Source organism: Antedon bifida, chromosome 1 (assembly GCF_963402885.1).
Source record: "Antedon bifida chromosome 1, ecAntBifi1.1, whole genome shotgun sequence".
NCBI classification, from domain to species: domain Eukaryota; kingdom Metazoa; phylum Echinodermata; class Crinoidea; order Comatulida; family Antedonidae; genus Antedon; species Antedon bifida.
The window spans coordinates 4,713,475-4,735,636 of NC_136226.1; the positions used below are offsets into that span (position 1 = coordinate 4,713,475).

Consider the following 22,162-nt stretch of genomic DNA (forward strand, 5'->3'; position numbering starts at 1 on the left):
GAAGCAACTCCACACCATGAAGAACACTTTCTAAAAAGGAACTTCCCACTACCATGTAAACAACTCCACACTTCCAGGGAAGTTAACATTGCACTTTCTAGAAGCAAACTTTAAACTTTCTAGGAAAAACTCTTCACCTTCAAAAACGCAATTGCATACTTTCTGGAAAATAAGTCCCAACTTTCAAAGAAGGTTAACTTCAACTTTTCCTGTAAGAATCTCCACACTTCGTAGGAAATAACTTCACACTTTCTAGGAAGCAAGTTCACATTTTTAAGGAAGTAAAGTAACTTCATCCTTTCTAGGAAGTAATTCCACATTTTCTAGGAAGAAAGTTCACATTTACAAGAGGCAGAAAAAGCAAGTCCACCACATTTTAAAAAAGCAACTCCTCAAGTTCAAGGAAGGAACTCCACACTAGGAAGCAAGTTCACAACATCAAGGAAGTAATGCCACTCTTTATAGGAAGTCACTCCATACTTTCCTGCAGATCTTCAAGTATAGATATCGTAGATGAAAATGCATTCGCAGACTTTATTTAACTTATCATTGTAATAAATCCAAAAGAATCGTTCACAATCTAGCAATTGTTCCTCTACATTTTCACAAACCCAATATTACAATCTTATCCCTTGGTTACCTACATTCTTACTTATGAAATCCACCATATTGCAACTTCACTAAGAATATAAATCTAATTAGAACATGTTGTTCATGAACATAAGTTACTATTTGTTTTTAATTAACATCCTTTAGTACATTCATTATCTGTTACATTTTGTTGTAAAAATAAGGTATTTCTACTCATTTTATTTATCATTGTTATTAGCTACTTTTCATTTTCATGACGCGCCACATGACTACACACATATCAAGTAAAAATATCGTTCTACGCAGAATTAACTTTTTACTTATTAGGCATGTGTCGCGTTATGAAAACGAAAAGTCGCTATTATTGATTATCAATACAAAAATCTAAAAAGTCTTTATCTCTGTATGAGCCTAAATACATAGTTAGTGATATGTTACACTTTTTACAATTACAAAAACACACCCTATATTCATTACGTTATATCCCCATCATCGTATACGATAGGGTTTCATATATTTCTGGAATAAAATACCCCAAAAAGCTATTTTACTGATAGGGGACAAGCTCCCAGTGTTACTAAAACACACAAATCAGACGGAAGCTACAGGTTTGAGGGTTTAAAATTACCTTCAAGTTTGATGAATAATGTGAAATTTAAGCAGAATTATTTAATCTACATTTTATTTAATACAAAATTATTAGAGATTTCTATTTCTAATAAATAACAATAATAAATAAAATTGTATTTTTCAAAATGAATAAAAATTCATGTTTAAATTAATTTTTGTTTAAATTGATGTTTTTAAATTATTGAGTACAAGGCAAATGTAGAAAGGATAGGCAATCTTACTCAGAATTTGAATTTAAAGGTGAAGTTATAAATTTGTTAATTGTAAATTATGAACAAAATTTAAATAGTGCTTTTTGAGGTTTTTACTAACCAAGGTTTTTCCACAAACTTTTTATACTTCCGCAATTTTATTTCATTTAAGAAATAACCGACTTGCAATCAAGGTATTTTGCGTCAACTTAAGGACGGAAAAATAATGCATTGAAATATCATTCATGCACATTTTCCAAATCGTAAATAAAAAGATTTGATTATCACTAAAAAGTCTATCACTTTATCAAGGCACTATTGTATATCAGGATTTTATATAGGCACCAGAAAAAAAAACAACAAAACTTTCTACTGTAAAAACAAGACACTTGTATCTAACAGAGGTTCAAAGGCACAAATCTTTAAGCAGGCTTGTGAGATAAACTAACCAATAATATTGATATAAAACAATCACATGACAACTAGCACATTGTTTAATTGGTCACTTAGGGTCAGTGTCTATCACTAACGATTTAATTTCTATTACATGATTCCCAACCTGTTACAGATATACGACAATTAAGAAACATGTTTCAATTAAGATTAGGATGCAGTCAGGACATCTGTTAGATTGGACAGATGTGTCCAGCATTTGAACATCTGGGCTCATTCTTAGTGAATTCCCTTGGTATTGGGTTGACCTCGTCATCTGACCCAGGGGAAGCAATCCAACGATACCCATCTCCTCTGAAAAGGGATGACGCAGCCGTTTCTAGGGTATGGGATTGTACATCAACTTCCTGAATTAGCAAGGTACAGATTTGATTATTCCATGACAGGACCTTTTCATTTTGGGTTGTTAGATTCTGAAATTTCATTCTTTTTTTTCAAACGAAACTACACAGATAGAAATTAAAACCACACTATCTATATTACATTCATGTTCCGTCATTTATCATGATTTCAGATGAGGACATTATCATACGTTGAAACAGTCAATCAAAAAATGCTGGTAATTTTATTTTGTTGAGTAGTCTTCCTGATTTCTGTAGGCTTCTCATAAAATCATCCAGACGTCTTAACAGAAACTGTTCCGTGAAAAACCTGCACGGATATATGACGATTACAACTTGAGCCTGGTGTTGCAAGTCTAGGATATACATCATTACAGCAATATATAAAAGAAGCACCACATGATGTTTGAAACAAATGGTTTTTGTTTCAAAATTTTAAAATATATTTCATAAAATTTCACCACAGAACAAGTTGTAGAAACGATTTAAAATTTGTGTTGCTTAGCCAAAAGCTTGGCAACCCTTTAATCTTTGACCAAGCGATAAATGTGATGTTGTGCTCCATGTTCGCTAGTGGATACTTCAAATACGTAAGCTATACACAGTAAAGTTTCCTGAGTCTCAACGTTTGATACGACCTACAAAAAAAAAAAAAATAGGTATATATTTTACTAATATGATTGAAAAGAACAAGTACAGTTGAATACTAATAATATTACTAATAATGGTAGACTTGCATAGCACTTACTACAAATGTTTCACCATTACATTGTAATTACATTAAACTTTATACAGTAGTATTAATAGTGAACTAGACATTGCACATACAAATTAAGGGTTACTAGGGGTCCCTTAGTGTCGTACAGCTGCCACCAAACGGTGCTCATTCGTCTGTCCACAGCGACAGAGATGAAACAGTACATCGGGATAAACTCCTACTCTTCCAAATGATGCACTGTATACTTTGAAGTGCACACAAGGCATATGTGTACACTGAACCTCCCAAGAAGTCCTTATCCGAGAAGACTTGTTCTACCACCAGAACACTAGTTAGGAGAGACTTGAACGCACTATAGAGATGTTTTTTTTTTGTATATCCAAACAATACGGATAAATTGCACCATTAGTGGGAGATGGAAGATCACTTGAAATATCAAGAAATTCCTGTAAAAGAACTATAATCAAATTTACTAAACTACTAGGGGAGTTTCTGGTTTCAGAGTCTAGGATTGGGAGAGTTGACTGTCTGTATCTAGATAGATATTGCGTTACATTTTTTTTCTTGACCAGTACACCTAGATAAATCTCTTAAGCTCTGTCTTTGCAAGACTAATTGATGACTAAGAACAACAGAATGCACCTCAATAGACCAACTGGTCTGGGCGACAACAAACAACAGAATACACTTGGTGCTACAAGGCAATACCAACTCACAGCATATGTAACCAATAGGCTCTAATTAGACAACATCGACTCTGTGTGCTTGGCAATACCCACGAGAGACAGACACTAATGTCATCAACCAACACCTGATCAACCGTTCGTTTCCGCTTGTCTGCAAGTTCCCTACCAGCATTCCCAAGAGAGGCGCACATACGCCCTGCATTCTGCCGGCTGGGGTCATTTTTGAAAAAAAATCACAATGGAAGCCTGTATTTTTTAAGTTGAAGTATTCATTCTATTTTGTCCCATCACGTAAATTGAACTGAACAGCCATTGGTCTGTGTCAGAGTGATTGTTTAGAATCAACGGCGACATTTACTACATGTATATGGGTACTTATAATAGAAGTATGTACACAACTTCGAACAGGAGTTTCTAGAATGCGTTGGCACAGTATCAAGACATTTTAAACTAAAAATCACAACCTAGCTAACCAAAACCTATTGTATTGGGATAGGCTGATTTCTGATTTCATATACAATCAACTGTATGTATAGCAGAATACATGTGTAATAGTACTGTATCAGTTAGTGTGACTCTGTGTCTACCATCTTCGCTCAGTAACAGTCTATTCTGACCAATTAGAGCTAATAGTGATTTTAGAGATTTTTTTTTAACCAAACAGGATTTTGTACTGTATAACATTTAGAATTTTTTTTATTATGCTGAAGCTAATCCAAAAAAACTGTTTTATTATTTTATAGGCAACATATAGCACTGGTCATCCAGAATGTATGGAAGTTACGCCTATATACAAATCAAATTATTTTTACCATTTAATAATAAACTACTAATTAATAAATTGTCTAAAAAATCTGAATAAAAGGAAATGGAATAATGCGTTATTAACGTTGAAATGCTTTGAGGTTTTTTTTTCTCTGTCTATCATCAATTCCAATTCAATAGTAAATTAAGTATTTCCTTTCATAGCAAGATATTATACGCTTGAATGCATCAGGGACAATTTGTAATGTAAACTTGTTATCACTACCAGACGTGTGTGTGTATATACAAACGATGAGACAAAGCTTGATAATTCTTGTTCCATTATTATTACAGCAACACCTTTTGGAAACCCCTGTCAAGGGGAATTCTCTTCCCATTAAGCAAATTATTCTTCTTGGGACAGTTTTGTCTCCGATAATGGTTTCCCACACATACACCCAACTTGTAATTCGTGGGTGGGTGGGTGATTCGAGGATTTCATGTCATAAAAAGTGTGATAATACTCGATGGCTTCCATTAAGCTGCTTTCGGAGCAGTGGAGTAACAGTTTTGAGCGCTCACTGGCCAAACCCAGGGGCTCAAGGGGCCCAAGAGCATGAGCAGTCCAATGCAACTACCCAGCGTTCGAGGGCCCATTAGGAGTGCTAAACCAGGGGCCTTTGTGCTGTGCGTTACACCACTGTTTGGGAGGATATCAAATTTATACCTTAAAGTAAGCTTTAGGTTGGGTGGAAGCCTTTGTAGATGGTTGTGTCTGCCCACCACAAGTACATCTTTGTTACTCCTCATTTAAATATCGGGAAAAGTGAAAGTAGTAAACTATAAATTTGTTTTAATCTAAAAAAACCAATACTCACCTGTAAAATAGTGAAATTCTCTAAGACACTGTTCATCATATATTTTTCTGGCAAGTGTTTTAATTTGTGGATGAAATTTATCATATATTCACACATCGGGGACCGGTGTATTCTAAACACAAAACGGTTGTTTTCAAACCTTGCATATTCAGTCTGCAATTTCAATGACAAAAAAATATTATTTAGTTTTTTAGTTTATATATAGAGACAATTTACAAAGAAAAAAAATGTTACAACTTTGTACAATGCTGTCAAATGATAACACTTATTGAGTTAGTCTTTCCTTATTTCTAAGTTTTTGACCGGGTAACAAAATATATTAAATTCAATTATTTAAGTGACTCCAATTAGAAACCAAAACGCCAGCCCCTCCTAGCCAGTAAATCAAACTGCTTCTATTTGGGCAGAAATAATCAAGTAATATCTACCGCACTATTAAACTAATTTAACAATAAAATTTCAGATTGTTTAATAATCGACACACTACACACTGTATGACCATCTAAAATTCAAAGCTAATTCAAAACTAGCCATCACTTTTATTATATTTGACTGCTCGGGTAATTCATACATCTGATTGAATTAGACGAATTACTGGGGGTTACAGGACGACAGATTTCACTAAAGGCCTGCTCGATCCGGTCTGTCAACGAGTATTTACTTGTTCCTCGACATAAAACAGACCCTATACTTTTTAAATTTTATTTCCCTTATACATGTTAGTATTAATAGATTGAACAACGTTACGATGTTGTATGTTTAACGTCATTGTATTCAAGGTATATCCATTCGACTTATTCTAGAGGTAAAACGTGTGGTAGAGAGGGTATGTGATGGTGTTAAATAAAGATAGAGTTGTACACATGGGACAGTTCATATGTTGTATTTGTTCTATTTATATCCTGTGTTGAGGGATAAGTTAATGCCAATACAAATTATCTTGTCTTCTACTCTAACCAACAACTGTCCTTTCTTATCTTTGACTAGATAATTTTAAATTGACTGAATAAATTCATGATATCGTCACATTTTATCGAATGTGGTGCTACAGGGTTTTTATGGTGTTAAAAGGTAAACGTCAAATTAGAATATAAAATACAAAACAATACAAAGGATGTTGTTAACCACAACCAATTTAAATGTTGCAAAAGTAAAGATTTAAGAAAATTTAGAATAATGATGTGTCATTATAAAAATTAATATTTATTTAGTTTTTATTTCATACGCACGCATCAGGATGGATCAACTATTTTATCATTTATCGTGCTTATAAGCCCAGTCTCATTTGAGACTTAGGGAGTGGATTGAATGATAGATATTGGGATTGGAAAGTAAGCATGTTAACCACCAAGCTCCACTACTTTTTGGAAACAATTGATTTCTAGGAATTACAACACCATAACCATTACATCTAAGCTTAAATATAGGATAACACATTAGGAGGATATAACCAATAGTTTAATAAACAAATATGTGTATAATCTATTCAGACTGTAAAGCCCAACATTTTCACAATTTTACATTTCAAACTATTTCGCGACCTTTTATTTTCGCGATTTTGCAACTTTGAGCAAACAAGATTACACCATTTGAGCGCACAAGGTGACAATTACAATATTGATCGACGATTAAGCATTGTAAATGGTTTCACTTTTGACTAAAAACTAGCCATTTAAACACACTTACCTCAACTTTTTCTACTACTTGTTTTCCAAATGAGCACACCTTAGTAGAACATTGTATAGTCATGTTTTCAAGGCTCTCGTATCTAAAACGAAAACATAAAAATTAAATGCAAAATAAAGGATTATCTTTGGTTATAAAGACTAGGCATTAATAAGAACAAACAAGAACATCATTTGTTATTGATACCAGGACATTTTCTGAAAGGCCAGCCATATCACATTGTCATTGACTTGATGGGTTGAATATATTTATGTTTAATGCAACTTGTGATGTGGGTCAATAACAGACAGATTCTAGTTTGAGTTTAATTTCATTTTTTTCCAAACCTACCCTCCTTAAAATGAGTTATCTTTACATCTATTTATTGTGTTTGTAATTCTAAAATATCAGTTTGTGTTTAAATTCTGATTCTTGCATTCAAATTCTGACTGTTGTGTTCAAATTCTGACCGTGTTGAAATTCTGACTGTTGTGTTCAAATTCTGATTCTTGTGTTCAAATCTGACTGTTTTGTTCAAATTTGACCATTGTGTTCATATCCGACAGTTGTGTACAAATCTGACTGTTGTGTTCAAATCAGACTGTTGTGTTCAAATCCTGATTGTTATGTTCAAATACTGACTGTTGTGTTCAAATCCGACGACTCTTGTGTTTAAATTCTGACTCTTATTTTCAAATTCTGACTTAATTCATATTATGTAAGTTATGATTTAAATTTTGTAATAATATTTTCTAAACATTGCTTTTATTATACTCACTGGCTTGTAACTCCATAAAATGCGTTGGCATCTTCCGTCATATTTGAATTAAGATCCGCCTAATTAAGACAAAAATTAATTAAAGATAATAATAAACAAAATAACATAATTAAATTGAATATTTATTATATATCTGAATTAAGTTAATAAATTTGCCTGGTAGAAATTAAATAAGCATTGCACATCATTAAAATGAGAACAGAAGATTTTTCACAAATATATAGTCTGCAAAGTTATATAACAAATATAAATGTACTAAAACATGAATCACCAATAATACACTCCAGTATTTGAAAAATATTTTCAACAGTCGATCTAGAGATGTTAACATTTTTTTATGCTAAACGATTTTCTTAAACCATGAAAAAAGAACATTAACTATCTAATAATTATTTTGTTCTATTGTAAACTGATCTATCTCATAATTTAATTCTTTTTATTGTCATTTAACATGTTTTAATAAAAATAAATCCTTCATTGAGATTTTTAAGTAGTAACATTGTATTCACTTATGCTAATAGTAAATCCAGCCAATGACGATCAACTTGTCAAAAGTAATCCTAAACCCTTGTTGTCAATGATACTAATTTTCTTCGACATTCAATAGGGGGCTAGGCCTACAGCTTCACACATATTTTGACTACACATCCAGTCACCACCTGTGAATTCCAATCTCTAGCACAGACACGATGGCCAGGTGTTTTGATTGGTTAGGTTTAACTACTTCCTGCGTCGATGTGATACAATTCAGTTCATACGGGAAGTGACAACATTGGAAATTTAATTAACGAGAACATGACCGTTGAAGGACATAACGCACGGTCAAATTTGTATTTGTTTATTATCGTCATAGATACAGTGTTAAACTCATTACAAATTATTTTTGTCATAATCATTTATATAATATAATTCTTTTAAATGCATATATTAATTTATTTATCGCTTACATAAAACTAAAATTTCATACTAATTCCAATAAAATCACATAACCCAAACATTCAGAAACTGCAGAACATTTTTTTAATGAAATACTTATTTTGAACTTACCCAAAATTTGACTAAATAAAAGCCCTCTTGTGGGCCCTTATCATACAGTTCCTTTAACCCTCCTTTTTTCTCGGGAAACTTATCGTATATTTGACGGATATCAACAGACTAAAAACGGAAGCAGAAAATATGGAAGTTATCAATATTGCATTTGTCAGACATGTTAATACAAAACTCAAAATACCTCTGGGCCAAAACCGAAAAAATTTCAACCATGACTACAACAGTCAAAGAAAGGTGAGGGGAAATAGCAGAGGGATAAACAAAGGGTAAAAATATCATCCATTTTATTGACAGTTTAAACAAATTGATTGACGCAATAGATATCGTATGCCTTCGTTCATATGGTGGCTATTATAATTACGGACCAGAATTGTTTGCTTCCCGCCAACGTCAAATCAGATTCCAGTATTCACGAGTCACATGTTATTCAATGACATAGCAGAATCTTTACTGATGAAAGCAGGAAGTTGGACATTTTACCCCATTGTCTTTTAGTTAAAAAAGGCAGACAAAAATGAAATGAGAAGGGAAAAAATTTAGCTGACTGTGCTGACACCTGTTTTATACCAACCCATATTATATCATCAGCTCACCTGGTAATGAATTACCAGGTGTGCAACTCTAAACCACCTGGATATGCTTACAAAGGTTTGCAATTATTAAATAAAATGGGAACTAGGCGTTTAGTAGCACTAGTTATGGTCAATATTTGGAATAATTTTATCTGTAACTAGGTAGCTCAAATTTGATTGGTCATAATAACTTATAGATCTGGTCATTTAATTATGATTTTTGAAGAATTGTAGATGTTTGGTCTTAAATTAGACTCACTTAATAAATTAGCAATTGGAGTTAGACCTTATTACAATTTTTGTTTGTTTTAATTATCTTATTTAAAAATTTTTGTTGAAAGTAAATACAAAATGTAAAAGAATTGATCTCACACAAACAAATTTTTGGAAGATACATATTGTTGTTCAGACATATAGTGCCCGGCCAGCAATTAATGCCATATGACATACATAAATGGAAATGTTGCGACATATTTACCAGATTTTTGACATGTTTAAAATAGGTCATAGAAAGTGTAACTCTATCAAAAATAATTTAGCGTTGAGAACATAAAGAGGAAATTGGTAAAATTCAGAATCTGTTATCATAGATGAGATTATCGCTGATGTCGTTATCTTTGACACCATGCCATGCAATAAAAAAAAAAAAAAACGGATATGTTGTAGATGCCGGGATAAATATATATTCATAATTGGGATATACAGGTGCAGATCAAGAAATTTCGCATAGGAAGGGCCTGGTATAAAAATGGAATTAAGCATAATAAATAAAGCTTCAATCCTTTCTCTGTATCTGCACTCGATAACAAAAATGTGATAAGATGGGATTAATACTTGTACCAAATGATGGGCTTACAAATGAAGAGTGGATACCAAAATGGACATAAAATAAACAGTTTTTATTAAATACATAAAAAATAAAAGCAGGTTGACTTACTTCTAGCATAGGGTCGGAATAGCTGACATTTGAGCCAAGGTGTACAAAAAGGTGTTTTGCATACTATAACAAAAATAAAAGGGAAAATGTAAAAGTAGTATATATAGCAATCTTTAAAAACAAAACAAATTGTATAACAGATCATCAATTTAATTACTATGTGATAATAATGGTATCATATATCACCAAGTATTAGTCCCATGGACTTGTGTACAAAATTTGGTTAAAATGAAGGGGCGGTGTTATACTCGGATTCCATTAACAGTGGATTTTGTCAAATTGAGAATAAATTAGGGAGTGGGATTATACTTAAACGTGGGATTATAATCGATCATATACGGTGTTGTTACATTTTGCAATGAAGATAAAGATAATAAAATTGATGACGATGATGATAATGGTAACAAAAAGAATGAGGATGACATTGGTGAAGATAAATATGATGATAATGGTAACAAAAATAATGAGGATGTCATTGGTGAAGATATAGATGATGATAATGGTAACAAAAAGAATGAGGATCACATTGGTGAAGATAAAGATGATGATGAATATGATGGTAACACAGATAATGATGATTATAAAATTGATGAAGATAAGGATGGCAGCATCCATATTTTGGTACGCATGTGAAGCTATACACATGAAACATAACGAAATGGATTACAGTACAACCCTCCATTGGAACACCATAATTCATGGACATACAGGGATATGTTACTGTGTGATAAAGAACCAACACCATGGGACCCAACAAGGTGTCCCCTTAATAGGGGGCGTAGCAAAGGAGTACTTGTATGTTAAAACCAACTTACATTATCAGGATCTCGTTGGTAGTCCAAGAAAGCTTGGAACTCTACAAGTCTTAACTTCCTGGTACCTATGGAACGTCCTTCCCACGCAGGAGGAGCGTTATTTGTCTGTGGTGGAGCTGGGTAATCTGTGGTGTGGGGGTAAGGCTGTGATAACTGGAAAGGCTTTTGACTAAAAAATCAATATGTATAAAAATTTATATTAGATGTAAATATATACAGTTTTTCAATACTGGACATCATTGGGCTGGTCTAATATGTCTGGTTTCCCTGGGCTAGCTTAATATGTCTGGTTTCGCCAGGTTGGCATACTATGTCTGTTTTCTCGGGCTGGCCTACTATTTCTGTTTTCCTTGGGCTGGCCTACTATGTCTGGTTTTCCCCGGGCTGACCTAGTATGTATGTTATCCCTGGGATGGCATACTGTGTCTGGTTTCCCTGGGCTGGCCTACTATCTCTGGTTCTTTGGGCTAGCCTACTATGTCTGGTTTTATTGTAAAATCTTATTTGGCATAATTGTAGAATACTTACTCCTGCGACGGTCCTGCCTGGGTTGGCAATGCAGGGTTCCAAAGCTGTGGGAAACAAAATAATAAACAACCTTTAAAATAACACAAATCCAAAAATTTAAAAAAATGTTGCATCATATTATTGATACGCTCTGTGCCAAGTTTTGAATTTTAACAAAAAATGCCAGACAGAGGTTTGATTATTGCCACAGCTGTATAAAACTATTAGGAAATTGTTCAGTTGATATATTTAATAATAATAATATGAAATTAAAGGTTTTTGTTTACTTAAACTCTCTCCACCCAGGTGTATAAATGGGTCCCTGGTTTGATCAAGACACAATTTTGCGCCGATTAATAGTTGCATTATGGGATTATGTTTCCATACGTATTTGATCCAAAAAAATAAGCGGGTAATAATGTGAAACACCTAGAAGCATTGTGCAAAATACTTATATCATCCAAATTGATATTAAAATGATTTAAATCTTTGTAACCTAGTTTATACAATATTCACAAACCTAAAAACACCTTTTCAACAATTAATATATTTTTCCCCTTGGTACAGAAATACCAATATTAAATACTCCATTGAATATATCAAATTATTTGGCTATTCTGGTATTATTATGGGTAAAATATATTCAAATCTTTTTTTACTGGATATAGGCGAACGACCATTTAATATTTTCATATAATTGTCAATTTGGGAAACATCTGGGATCTTTAGGAGCATAAAGAATAAACTAAATTGATACACAATAATAATTTATTGAACTGAATATACCATATGGCTTTTTAATTATTATAGTAAAATATAATTTAGTATTATTGGGTTACTACTAATCGAGGGTATATAGTTTTGGAAAATTGTCAAAAAAGGTAAAAATCTGGTACTTTTACGACTTGATTGATAGTAACTTCTAACCGAGTGAGTGCTTTTAACTGGAGAATATTCTTTTATTGTTTATTTCAGTAAAAATAATAATATCCTGGATTTATAAAGCACCCAATCGTGTGAAAAGCGCTGTACATATTATTACCCCATTTTTGGGTCAAACATGTACCAGCTACCAATTTGTATACCTGGGTGTAGAGAGGCAAACATAAGTAGTGTCTTTTCTAAAGATATAAGCAATGTGATGGATTCGACCCCACATTCAGTAGTCCAACACACTGCACCACACAGCCTCAATAAAACCATTATTAAGGAGAAAACTTCAGACCCAAAAGTGTATTGGCCCTTGTTCATTTTGTTGGACAGTTCCTCAATAGGGGTTTCCCCTGGAAAGTGGCTTCTCCTGAAAAGTGGCCTCCCAAATTATTTATTTATTTATTCAAGATCCAACATTGTAAAGAAAAACACCAAAACAGGATCGCCATGAAATATACATTTGATTTACATAAAAAAGAACAAGAAAACAAACAGATTTATATATTATTCAAAATGACATTAAAAGAAGAAGTATTACAACTAAAAATATCGATGTAAGGAAACATTTGAACTAAACTATTATATGAATGAGCAACCCGACAAAAAATACCGTTTTACATACATTATTATATATATTATGCAGCTGACACAGATAACCTGTTTTACCTTTTACCAAATTTGTTATTATCGGAATGAAGTTGGTATCCGAAGATTTCCGTAAAAACTAAATATATAAAATGTGTATAGTAGAGGTTTGCAACAATTACACGTTGGGTACAACAGGTGTCCAAACAAGTGTTTTTCGTAAAATTATTGTTTTGATTTAAAAAGTGATTTTTATTATAAAAACAAAGCCAGGACAAAAATTAAAAAAAAATGTTGAACCAATGGAATGAATTGGGTCAAATGGATGATGAATGATGAAGAAGTTAATCACCAATAACAAAACAAAAGAAAAAGTTTTGACCCACTATGACGAAACACCTGATTCTGCAAGTAATAACATGAATATGTATATTTCTACTCGGAAACAAAATTCTTTATTTAAATTTAGGAAAATATGATAGTACAACATGTATACCTCTCTGTGTCCAATAGTTGCGAGCATTTTTTTCGGAAAGATAGACAATCAAGAAGGTAATTAAACAGAGCGTGATGGATGTGGTAACATGGTCAGAATACACGTCCTACTTGTGATGGTCTCTTAAATTACCGTTTTCTTCGTCTACCTTCCCAAAACAAAAGCTTGATATTCTTACCGGTGGACCAGTGGTATATGGTGATCGTAAAGGTGATGGTCCAATAACACCAGGTAAACCATGTGGTACTGCTTTATTATGGATGGCGGTTGCGGAGACAATTTGAGCTGAAGACATGGCGGCCATACTTTGGAGTGCTTTATCTTTGGCAGCTTGATCCTACAGAAAAGACAACACTGTATTACAATCTAAGAATATTATTCCTAACCTTCACAACTGGGCTATCAATCTTTTTACTTAAGTCAAGACATTTTAGAAGTGCTTAAGTGAAAAGACCTATATAAAATTGTTGATTTAAAACTAACTTAAGATGATTTTGTTGCTAAGAATGTTAGGTAAATCTAAGTCTATAAATAAAAACTGGGAACAGATTTTTGTAAACAACCTACATGTCATGCTACAATATTTATTATAGAATTATCAACCAATCAAATTTATTCCTACATTCACAGTGGTTTAATGTGAAAGTGGTATTAACCATTATCAAATAAAACTATACAAATAGGACAACTAAATAAGAACAAAATGACATATGCTGGTCAGCAAAGCAAGTACTTTATTGTATTCAAGGTTTTCGTAATAGGTAGATATAAGTGGAATATCCACACCGGATCCAGGGAAAAGAAAAATGCCCTTCTTTATACAGTATCCAATATAAAACTATAGAACAAATGAATAAGCAGAAATGGCATTATGCTGGCCATGTTACTAGGCAATTGTAATCAAGATTCTGATATCCAGGCTGGATCTAGCATTTAAAAAAAAACACCCTTTTTGTACTTTCCAATTTGATATAAAACAACATTTCTAGATATGTAAACCATTTCTTTATTTCTTTCAATTTCTGTTTCAAGTGGTAGGCAAAAACTGAAGATACAGGTTACCATATGACCAAGAGAAATCTACTTGCCCTCATGTTTAATCTTTTTTTTATTGCAAGCATATTATGTGCTTGATCACTATCAAACTTTATGTGACAAAAAATTTGACCTGCCCATATATGGACATGATGACATCATACCACTACCATATTTGGTTTGATAGTGTAGACAGAGTTTTAGGAAGAATTGACTAATAACATTAAATTATATTAGCCCTATTTGAACTACACTATATAGAATGAACATAATATCAAATGATGTGTAAGGAACTTTTATTTTTAAACCAGACCCCTACGGGAACCACGGTTCTTATGTTATAAGAATAATACAGGTTGCGTCAACCCTAAACTAGTCTATTAAATAAATAAATAAATGAATAATCAAGTTAATAACCATCAGTTGAAAAATCTTCATGAAAATTAAACAAATAAATCACTGAAATAAGAAAATTTGATTAGAAATTTACATAAATCATTTTTTATGTGTATAAAAATAATGTAAAATACAATATATTAGAATTTATAACTAATAATTAGTAATAAATATGATTGAAGATTATTAGGCTTGATATAAGTTCTACAAGCTATTTTCTCTATGGGAGTTAAATAGTCAATCTTACTGGTTTAGCTTGTTTGTTTAAACGCAAAATACAGAAGGGTTAAACATCCAATATACACCATCCTACTACTTCTCCAATATTTCATTAAAAAATCAATCAGAGTTATATCGGAGAAAAATTAAAGTTATATATCAACTTATGGAGAAGGACATAGACATAGTTGTTACTCTGATCAGATTAACTCTGTTCTATGCACGCTTGACTCAATAGCACGTGTGAACACAACTATTGTAAGTAAAATTTTACAGTAAATGTAACACAGTAATTGGCATTGGTTGAACATTTTAAGAAATAATTCTTAGATTATGAAAAATGATATTGTTAAAATCTTTAAAATTTCTGAAATAATGATGATTACTGTATGTTATGTAATGAAATCTGATTACTAACATAAAAAATGTGAATACTAAGACAATTGAGTGCAAATTAGTTACATGCAGGCTCTCTATACAATATAATGTTATATGTATCATATGAATTTAATTAGAAACAATCTACAAATACATATAATTAATAATCAAAAAAATAATATCTAATATCTATCTTGCATATATTATATTGGAAATCAAATTGAAATTGAAGTTTTTTTTTCTCTAATTTAAGTAGTTTCCATATACAGTAGATGAAAAAATATTATTATAAATAATACACTATTTACACAAATTTTAAATTAATAGTGTGATAATTTAAAAAGTACAATTTAATATATTTTCATTAATTACAAAAATAAGAACAATTAGACGTTTGTTACTTTTTAAAGTAAATCATGAATAATGGAAAGCTGTTAATTTTAGGATTAACAATATAATGCCTCACATAGGACTTAAATTATTTGTGGTTTTAAATGCGGATTCAAAGGTTTTAGTCAGGTCAAAGGAGAACAAACACAAAAGAACAATTTATACTTTCAGTTAAATTTGTATAACACGACCTTCCGGGAGAAACTGAAAAAGTTGAAAGATTTGTTGGGAAAAAAATCTCATTTTTAATTTTAACGCAACCTTTGGTTTTTTGATAAATGAATGTAAACATGATGTTACCTTTATCGTTCGCTTGACGTCTCTGGACTTGCGCTTCGCAAGTACTTGCATATGACTCGAAACCTGATCAAAAAGCAGAAAATCAAAAACACATTCTAAGACATGCAGGTAGGTTGAATGTAATAAAATGCAAGCCGTGCTAATAGCCTACCTTACACATTGCCTGTAGCTCCCTGGCCTTGCGCCTGGCTAACACTTGTATATGGCTAGAAACCTAGGAGAGATAGGCAAAAGGCAAGAAGAAGCCGTGAGAGAAAAACCAGTGCCACAAATACAAAGTGCCTTCAACACGAAATCAAAGCAAAGTGGTTACACTGAAGAAAATATGCGAAAGTAAAGTAGCCGCTGTTTACGTATACAAACGTAAGCTACAAGTTTGTGCGTACGTCAAATACAAACAAATGTAAATAGATTTTGAAGAACGAGATTTTAGAGATACGCAAACTTTACACACAAATGCAAACAGCAGAAAGTCGGTAATTCACCAAAAGTGGCTCTTGCGACAATGTGGATCGTAGTGGGTGTAAAGCGATCTTATATACGCATCGGCTGTGACGCTTGCACGCAAAAACATAGAAGAATAAACAGATGGCATAACGATGCAAGGATCAGAATATTGCGTGGATTACAAAGACTTTAATACCAAATAAAATCAAAAGTAATGACACCATAAATAAAACAATAAATAATAATAAAACATAAAACAATACAACATTGATAGCTGTTGAGTGAAAGACTAGCTCCAGGCACACATTTGTAATTGTAATCATATTCAAGAGATTTTGTTAACTCGTTTCGATACACAATTGTTAGAGAAAATAAATACCAAAATTCACTGTTCTTCCACAAAATGTTGAAAGTATTGTAACTATTAATTTATAAATCAAGAATAATATAATTTTCACATCGCCTTGTAAAACTCTCTTTTCACACTGAGTGCACAACATACAAAACTGGCGATGTGAAAGTGGTAGAAACGTGTCCCTTAATATGGGGTTTGACATGTTTCTAGTGTGATAGAGTATCCAACAACGATACTCCCACTTTTGAATGAAAACTTTACAATGTTTTGCCAGAGCTAGTCACAGACCACTCAATACAAAGAATCCCAAAGAACTTTAGAAAAAAGAAGTCTAATAAAACATAGTAAAAGATAATCATAACATTTAATATCAAAGTGAAAGATGAATCTTTCAAGAAAATATAAGTTAAATCATATTTTATAAGTATGTTTTATGTCATCATACATAATATTTTAAATTATATACACCACATGTTTCAATTAAGAATATTTATATTTCATAATAAAAATGATGGGGTACTCAACAATTGGTGTTAAATTGATACACTGTGTAAGGGTTTCTTTGTTTTAAAATTTTACTTCAATTTAGGTAAAATTTATTTTCATTTTTAAATGTGAGCAACAACAGTACAATTAAAGCGATTTCATTGGATAAAAGTTTATGACCAACTCTTGGAAATTAATGAGAGCGTCTCATATATACTATTACAGAAAGGACTTTAAAATCAATAGAAAACCTTTAAAATTGATGTTTAGCAATTAGTTCTTTTTTGTAATACATCAAAGCTTAAATTCCAATAAAATATGCATCAATTTTAAGACTTCAAATAATGGCACGCAATCAACGGAAATCTCGTTTCCATCACAGCCTAGGAACATTTCTAATTGTCGCACTGAAATAAGAGCCTTCGTTCTGTCGCATTTTATGAAAGCAAATTTAAAACGAGACCTGTATTGCAATCAATCATACGCATGAATAGGCCCAATTGAATCGCTTTTAATTAATGTTACTTGTCAAAATTCTAGTAAAATATGCATTAAACTTTTTAATAATTGCCATTTTCATTGTTCTGGAGCCAATTTAATGCAACTAAGATTAAAAACACAAATAAAAATTGATTTTTAAAGTGTGATCTTAAACATTTTAAAGCTTTTGACAAACATTATGAAAAATATAACTGTTATTTATATCAGAATTTACTAATACTGTATGAAATTAGTTATTAATATAAGTTATCAAAGTTTGAATTGAATTCTAAAATTATGAGAAACATAAAAAAGTGAAAATACACTTGTTTATGTAATTTTTAAAGAAAAATATGTTATTATTCCAGACACTTCCTTCTAAAATAGTAAAACATTTTGTTTCTAGACAGCTGTTGGTAAAATCCGTTCAGCTCCATCAATACTCCATCACGCTTCAGGGTTTCAAGGGGAAGAAAAATGGTACAGTTTTATTTTTTCCCAAATATCCAAATAGCCAATTTAAACGAATGTTTATCGAACACTATTTAATATTTATAGTTACCTAATATATTGTCAACTTCAATATTTGTTATGTGGATGAAAAATAATATAAACTATTAAATGGTTTCAAGATAGTTGTTTTTTGTGTAAAACATTCTGTTATAAATAAATTCTGGTATAAATAAATTCTGTGTATAAATATACAGACACAGAGGAAATTCTAAAGTTCTGTATGAACCTTAATGAAATTTTCTAAATAACTATTTTTCTTTTAAATAATTTGTTATATTAATAGACGAATTATATAAATGTTAATACTGTGTCTTAAATAATTATGAGTACATTACTGTATTTTGTTAATAAAAATATTATAATTTAATAGGTTAAAATTTGTCTATGAAGAAAACCCGGTTACTGTATTTCATTCTAGATTTTGGAAGACTGGTAAAAGGCATTTATAATGATTTGCATAGAATTTGAATTTATAATTTATTAGGATAGATTCAATGTCGTTCAAAGATTAAGTTAATTATTTTGCTCATTAAAAATAGCAAAACTATGTTGGAATCTCACTATGAATAAAAAGCTAATTACTGCAGATTAATATATCTTGGCGACTTAATAATATTCATTGTAATATTTAAAATGTCAAAGGTCATTTAATAAACATGGATACAATCAACAGCAGGTTCAATTTCCGATACAATGACATGAGGCGCGTCAAGAAGAATGTAGATCACAATTGTTATTTAGAGATTATACGACATCCGCAATTTCTTTAAGACCTAGATATTGTGACTTCAAAATTCCATCTCTTGTTATCTTATTAATTATATTTGATTAATGATACAATGTTTGAGATTGAATCGTTTCATTACTTGCTCGGAAATCTGATAGAGGCTGTCCAATGGCAGCAGAACATTATACATAGACAATATTGGTCAAAGGATATATCGGTAACAAAGCTGTGTTTTAGAATTTTGTCGTCGGTCTTAAGATTACGTTGTACTTTGGCGATATATTCAGGTCAGGGTATTATTCATATAGATTAGAGTACAATTTGAATTTATAATTTACAATAGTGGAAGTGACAATTTCATTATACATTACAATATACAGGACTTTAGTATAATGTTAAGGACCATGTCAACATTTTTATACTACAGTTACTATAGTACTAATACATTTTGTTTACATTAATATTATGGAATTTTTTTTTTTTATTTTTTTTTTTGATAAACCATAAACTTCCTCATTAAACAAAAATATTATGTATCTTTTTGAACAAATTTTAAAATTCATTTTTCAAATAAAGAAAAATCCAAATCAAACCATGATATTTGATTGATTTGATGTTATGTGTATATTTTTTTTCTTATACTAAAATCAAAATTTTTTTTTTAAATTTAGATATGTAAATTGCGTTAATAACATGCAGTGTTGCATCAAATTTTGATGTATTTGCAATTACTAATTAAATAAGTACATTCACCCCATTAAGGAAATTGAAGGCATACCATATTTTATACTGTAATTGATATATTTATGAATCTTGATTTTAAATTAATGTTTTAACCTCAGAATGGCAGGAATTAATATAGGATTAAAAACCCATTATGAGACAGATATTTTCAAAATTGAAACTTGCAGATGACATAATACCATATTTATAACATTCTAGCTAATAAAAATTATCAATATTATTATTACTGTACTATTACATATTAATCAATATTTATCAATATCTATTAATCATTATCCTCACCTGTTTTCGTGATCTTGATTTCCCCGTCCGGAGTTTAATATACCTAGCTATAAGTTCATTACGACCTGTAAAGATTAAGACAAAAAAGTATATACATTTTAGAACATCTATTCGACATTTTATTCATGATGGAAACGGAAGATTAATTTTTACTTTACAAGCAGTTATGTTACCATCGTTGAATAGGGAGATTGAATACCATATTTATTTGAATAAATACCACACTTTAAATAAATGCGCCTCCCCCCATTAGACATTATCGCCAAGGCTGAGACATTTATTTATTTCCTCAAAAACATTATATACACAATTTTGTATTATAAGACATTTTTTATTTGTAGTAGAATTCATTGACTACCATGATCTACAATGTTAATACAATTTTTACTGTATTTTATCACTTTTTTTTATATTAATTGTGTTATATTTATTCATATTTACGGTTTTTATTATGTTACCAATATTACACCAAAAAAAAAAATAAATGCCTCCCCAAATAAAGGCTTCCCTCAAATAAACGAGGCGTTTATTCAAATAAGTACGGTATTTTCATTTCTTAAAAAAGATTGATTTACATATTTTAGTTTTAAGTTCACATCATAATAACATGTTAAATTAATTAGAAGTGATCAAGTTTATTCATATAGTTTTATTACATTGTGAATATCTATAACAAACAGTATTAATTACTTTTATTACTTAATCCAATGATTAAATGAATATATGAATAAATTATCTTGAGATGACAATAATAAGCAATGTATAACCTAACCTAGATAGAACCTGGCAAACATAAAAAAAATGTACAGTAATTATCATTTTTATTAATTTAATTAAATACTAAAATTGATTTTCTTTCCCCACATATATTTTCGATATGCAATACATTCAGTTTACTTCCATAACATACCACAAATATTTTTATAAAATGTTATTTTCAATATTATTACATACAACTGTGGATGTTCACACACGCAGTGGTTACTGTAGGTAGAGCATTTGACTCTAAATCCAGAGGCTGTGGGTCCAAGCTCTGTATGTTTATGTCAATTTCCAGATAAAAGATTTAATTCAAAGGAGAAACTTGTTGACAAAACAACATTTAACCAGTTAGAAAACATGTTAGATTTTGATGGCATTTGTACCGTACACTCCTTGCTTAATATTAATTCTTCAACACTCTGAACTTAAGAAACCATACCATACCTTTAGGGTTGACAAAACAAAGTAATCATTCATAAATATAATTTAATCTTATTTTGGTTGGATTACGAGTATTCTATAATGACCGAATTTGAAATTCTTTTATACAATAAACCCTTTAGGCCTAACACATCAAGATCGACATAATTACTCATGTATTGCTTGCGTCGTCACATTTGCGACCCGATTTTAACGTTACATTATTGTCCTAGAGTCATAAGAATCGAGACAATTACTTGTTGCACTTGCTTTCATATGTTCTACTTCTGTTACCCGATTTATGTAAATTTAATCAGTCAAATACTCGCAAGAAAACTATTATTTATGTTTTAATTATCATTATTGAATGAATAAGTGGAAGGGGGAAAGGCCAATAAGTTGTATTGAATTGCATTTTTTTCAATCCACAAAAAAATATATCAGAAATGAAATTTAAAAGGAAAAATAAACTAGTTGCAGAAACAATCATGTCATCATACTGTAAACTTAATTCTGTCAAATAAATATATTTAATTATATTTTTTTAGATAGTTTGGTACAGTAGTTTTTGGATCATATAATGATATAGGTCCTGTTTCTGCCACATAAAAATAATCAGTGAAAAACGGTGTGATTAAATTAACTCCAATTTCTTGGG

At 31.0% G+C, this 22,162-nt stretch overlaps 1 protein-coding gene across 2 annotated transcripts in view; it reads right to left on the reverse strand.

Moving 5' to 3' along the window:
* Positions 1–1,228: 1,228 nt before the first annotated feature.
* Positions 1,229–22,162, reverse strand: part of LOC144838679 (transcriptional enhancer factor TEF-1-like) — a 46,568-nt gene continuing 25,634 nt past the window's right edge. The window contains exons 3-13 of one of the 2 annotated variants that reach the window (XM_078694128.1): positions 20,323–20,387; positions 16,440–16,502; positions 13,749–13,907; positions 11,578–11,621; positions 11,050–11,218; positions 10,235–10,297; positions 8,723–8,830; positions 7,676–7,734; positions 6,919–7,000; positions 5,233–5,385; positions 1,229–2,844 (exon numbers count right to left, since the gene is read on the reverse strand). In XM_078694128.1, the coding sequence (XP_078550254.1) occupies positions 2,731–2,844; positions 5,233–5,385; positions 6,919–7,000; positions 7,676–7,734; positions 8,723–8,830; positions 10,235–10,297; positions 11,050–11,218; positions 11,578–11,621; positions 13,749–13,907; positions 16,440–16,502; positions 20,323–20,387 (1,079 nt within the window). In that variant the 3' untranslated portion in view covers positions 1,229–2,730. Of the gene's footprint in view, positions 2,845–5,232; positions 5,386–6,918; positions 7,001–7,675; positions 7,735–8,722; positions 8,831–10,234; positions 10,298–11,049; positions 11,219–11,577; positions 11,622–13,748; positions 13,908–16,288; positions 16,352–16,439; positions 16,503–20,322; positions 20,388–22,162 lie in introns of both variants that reach the window. The other variant, XM_078694119.1, reaches the window with a different exon arrangement.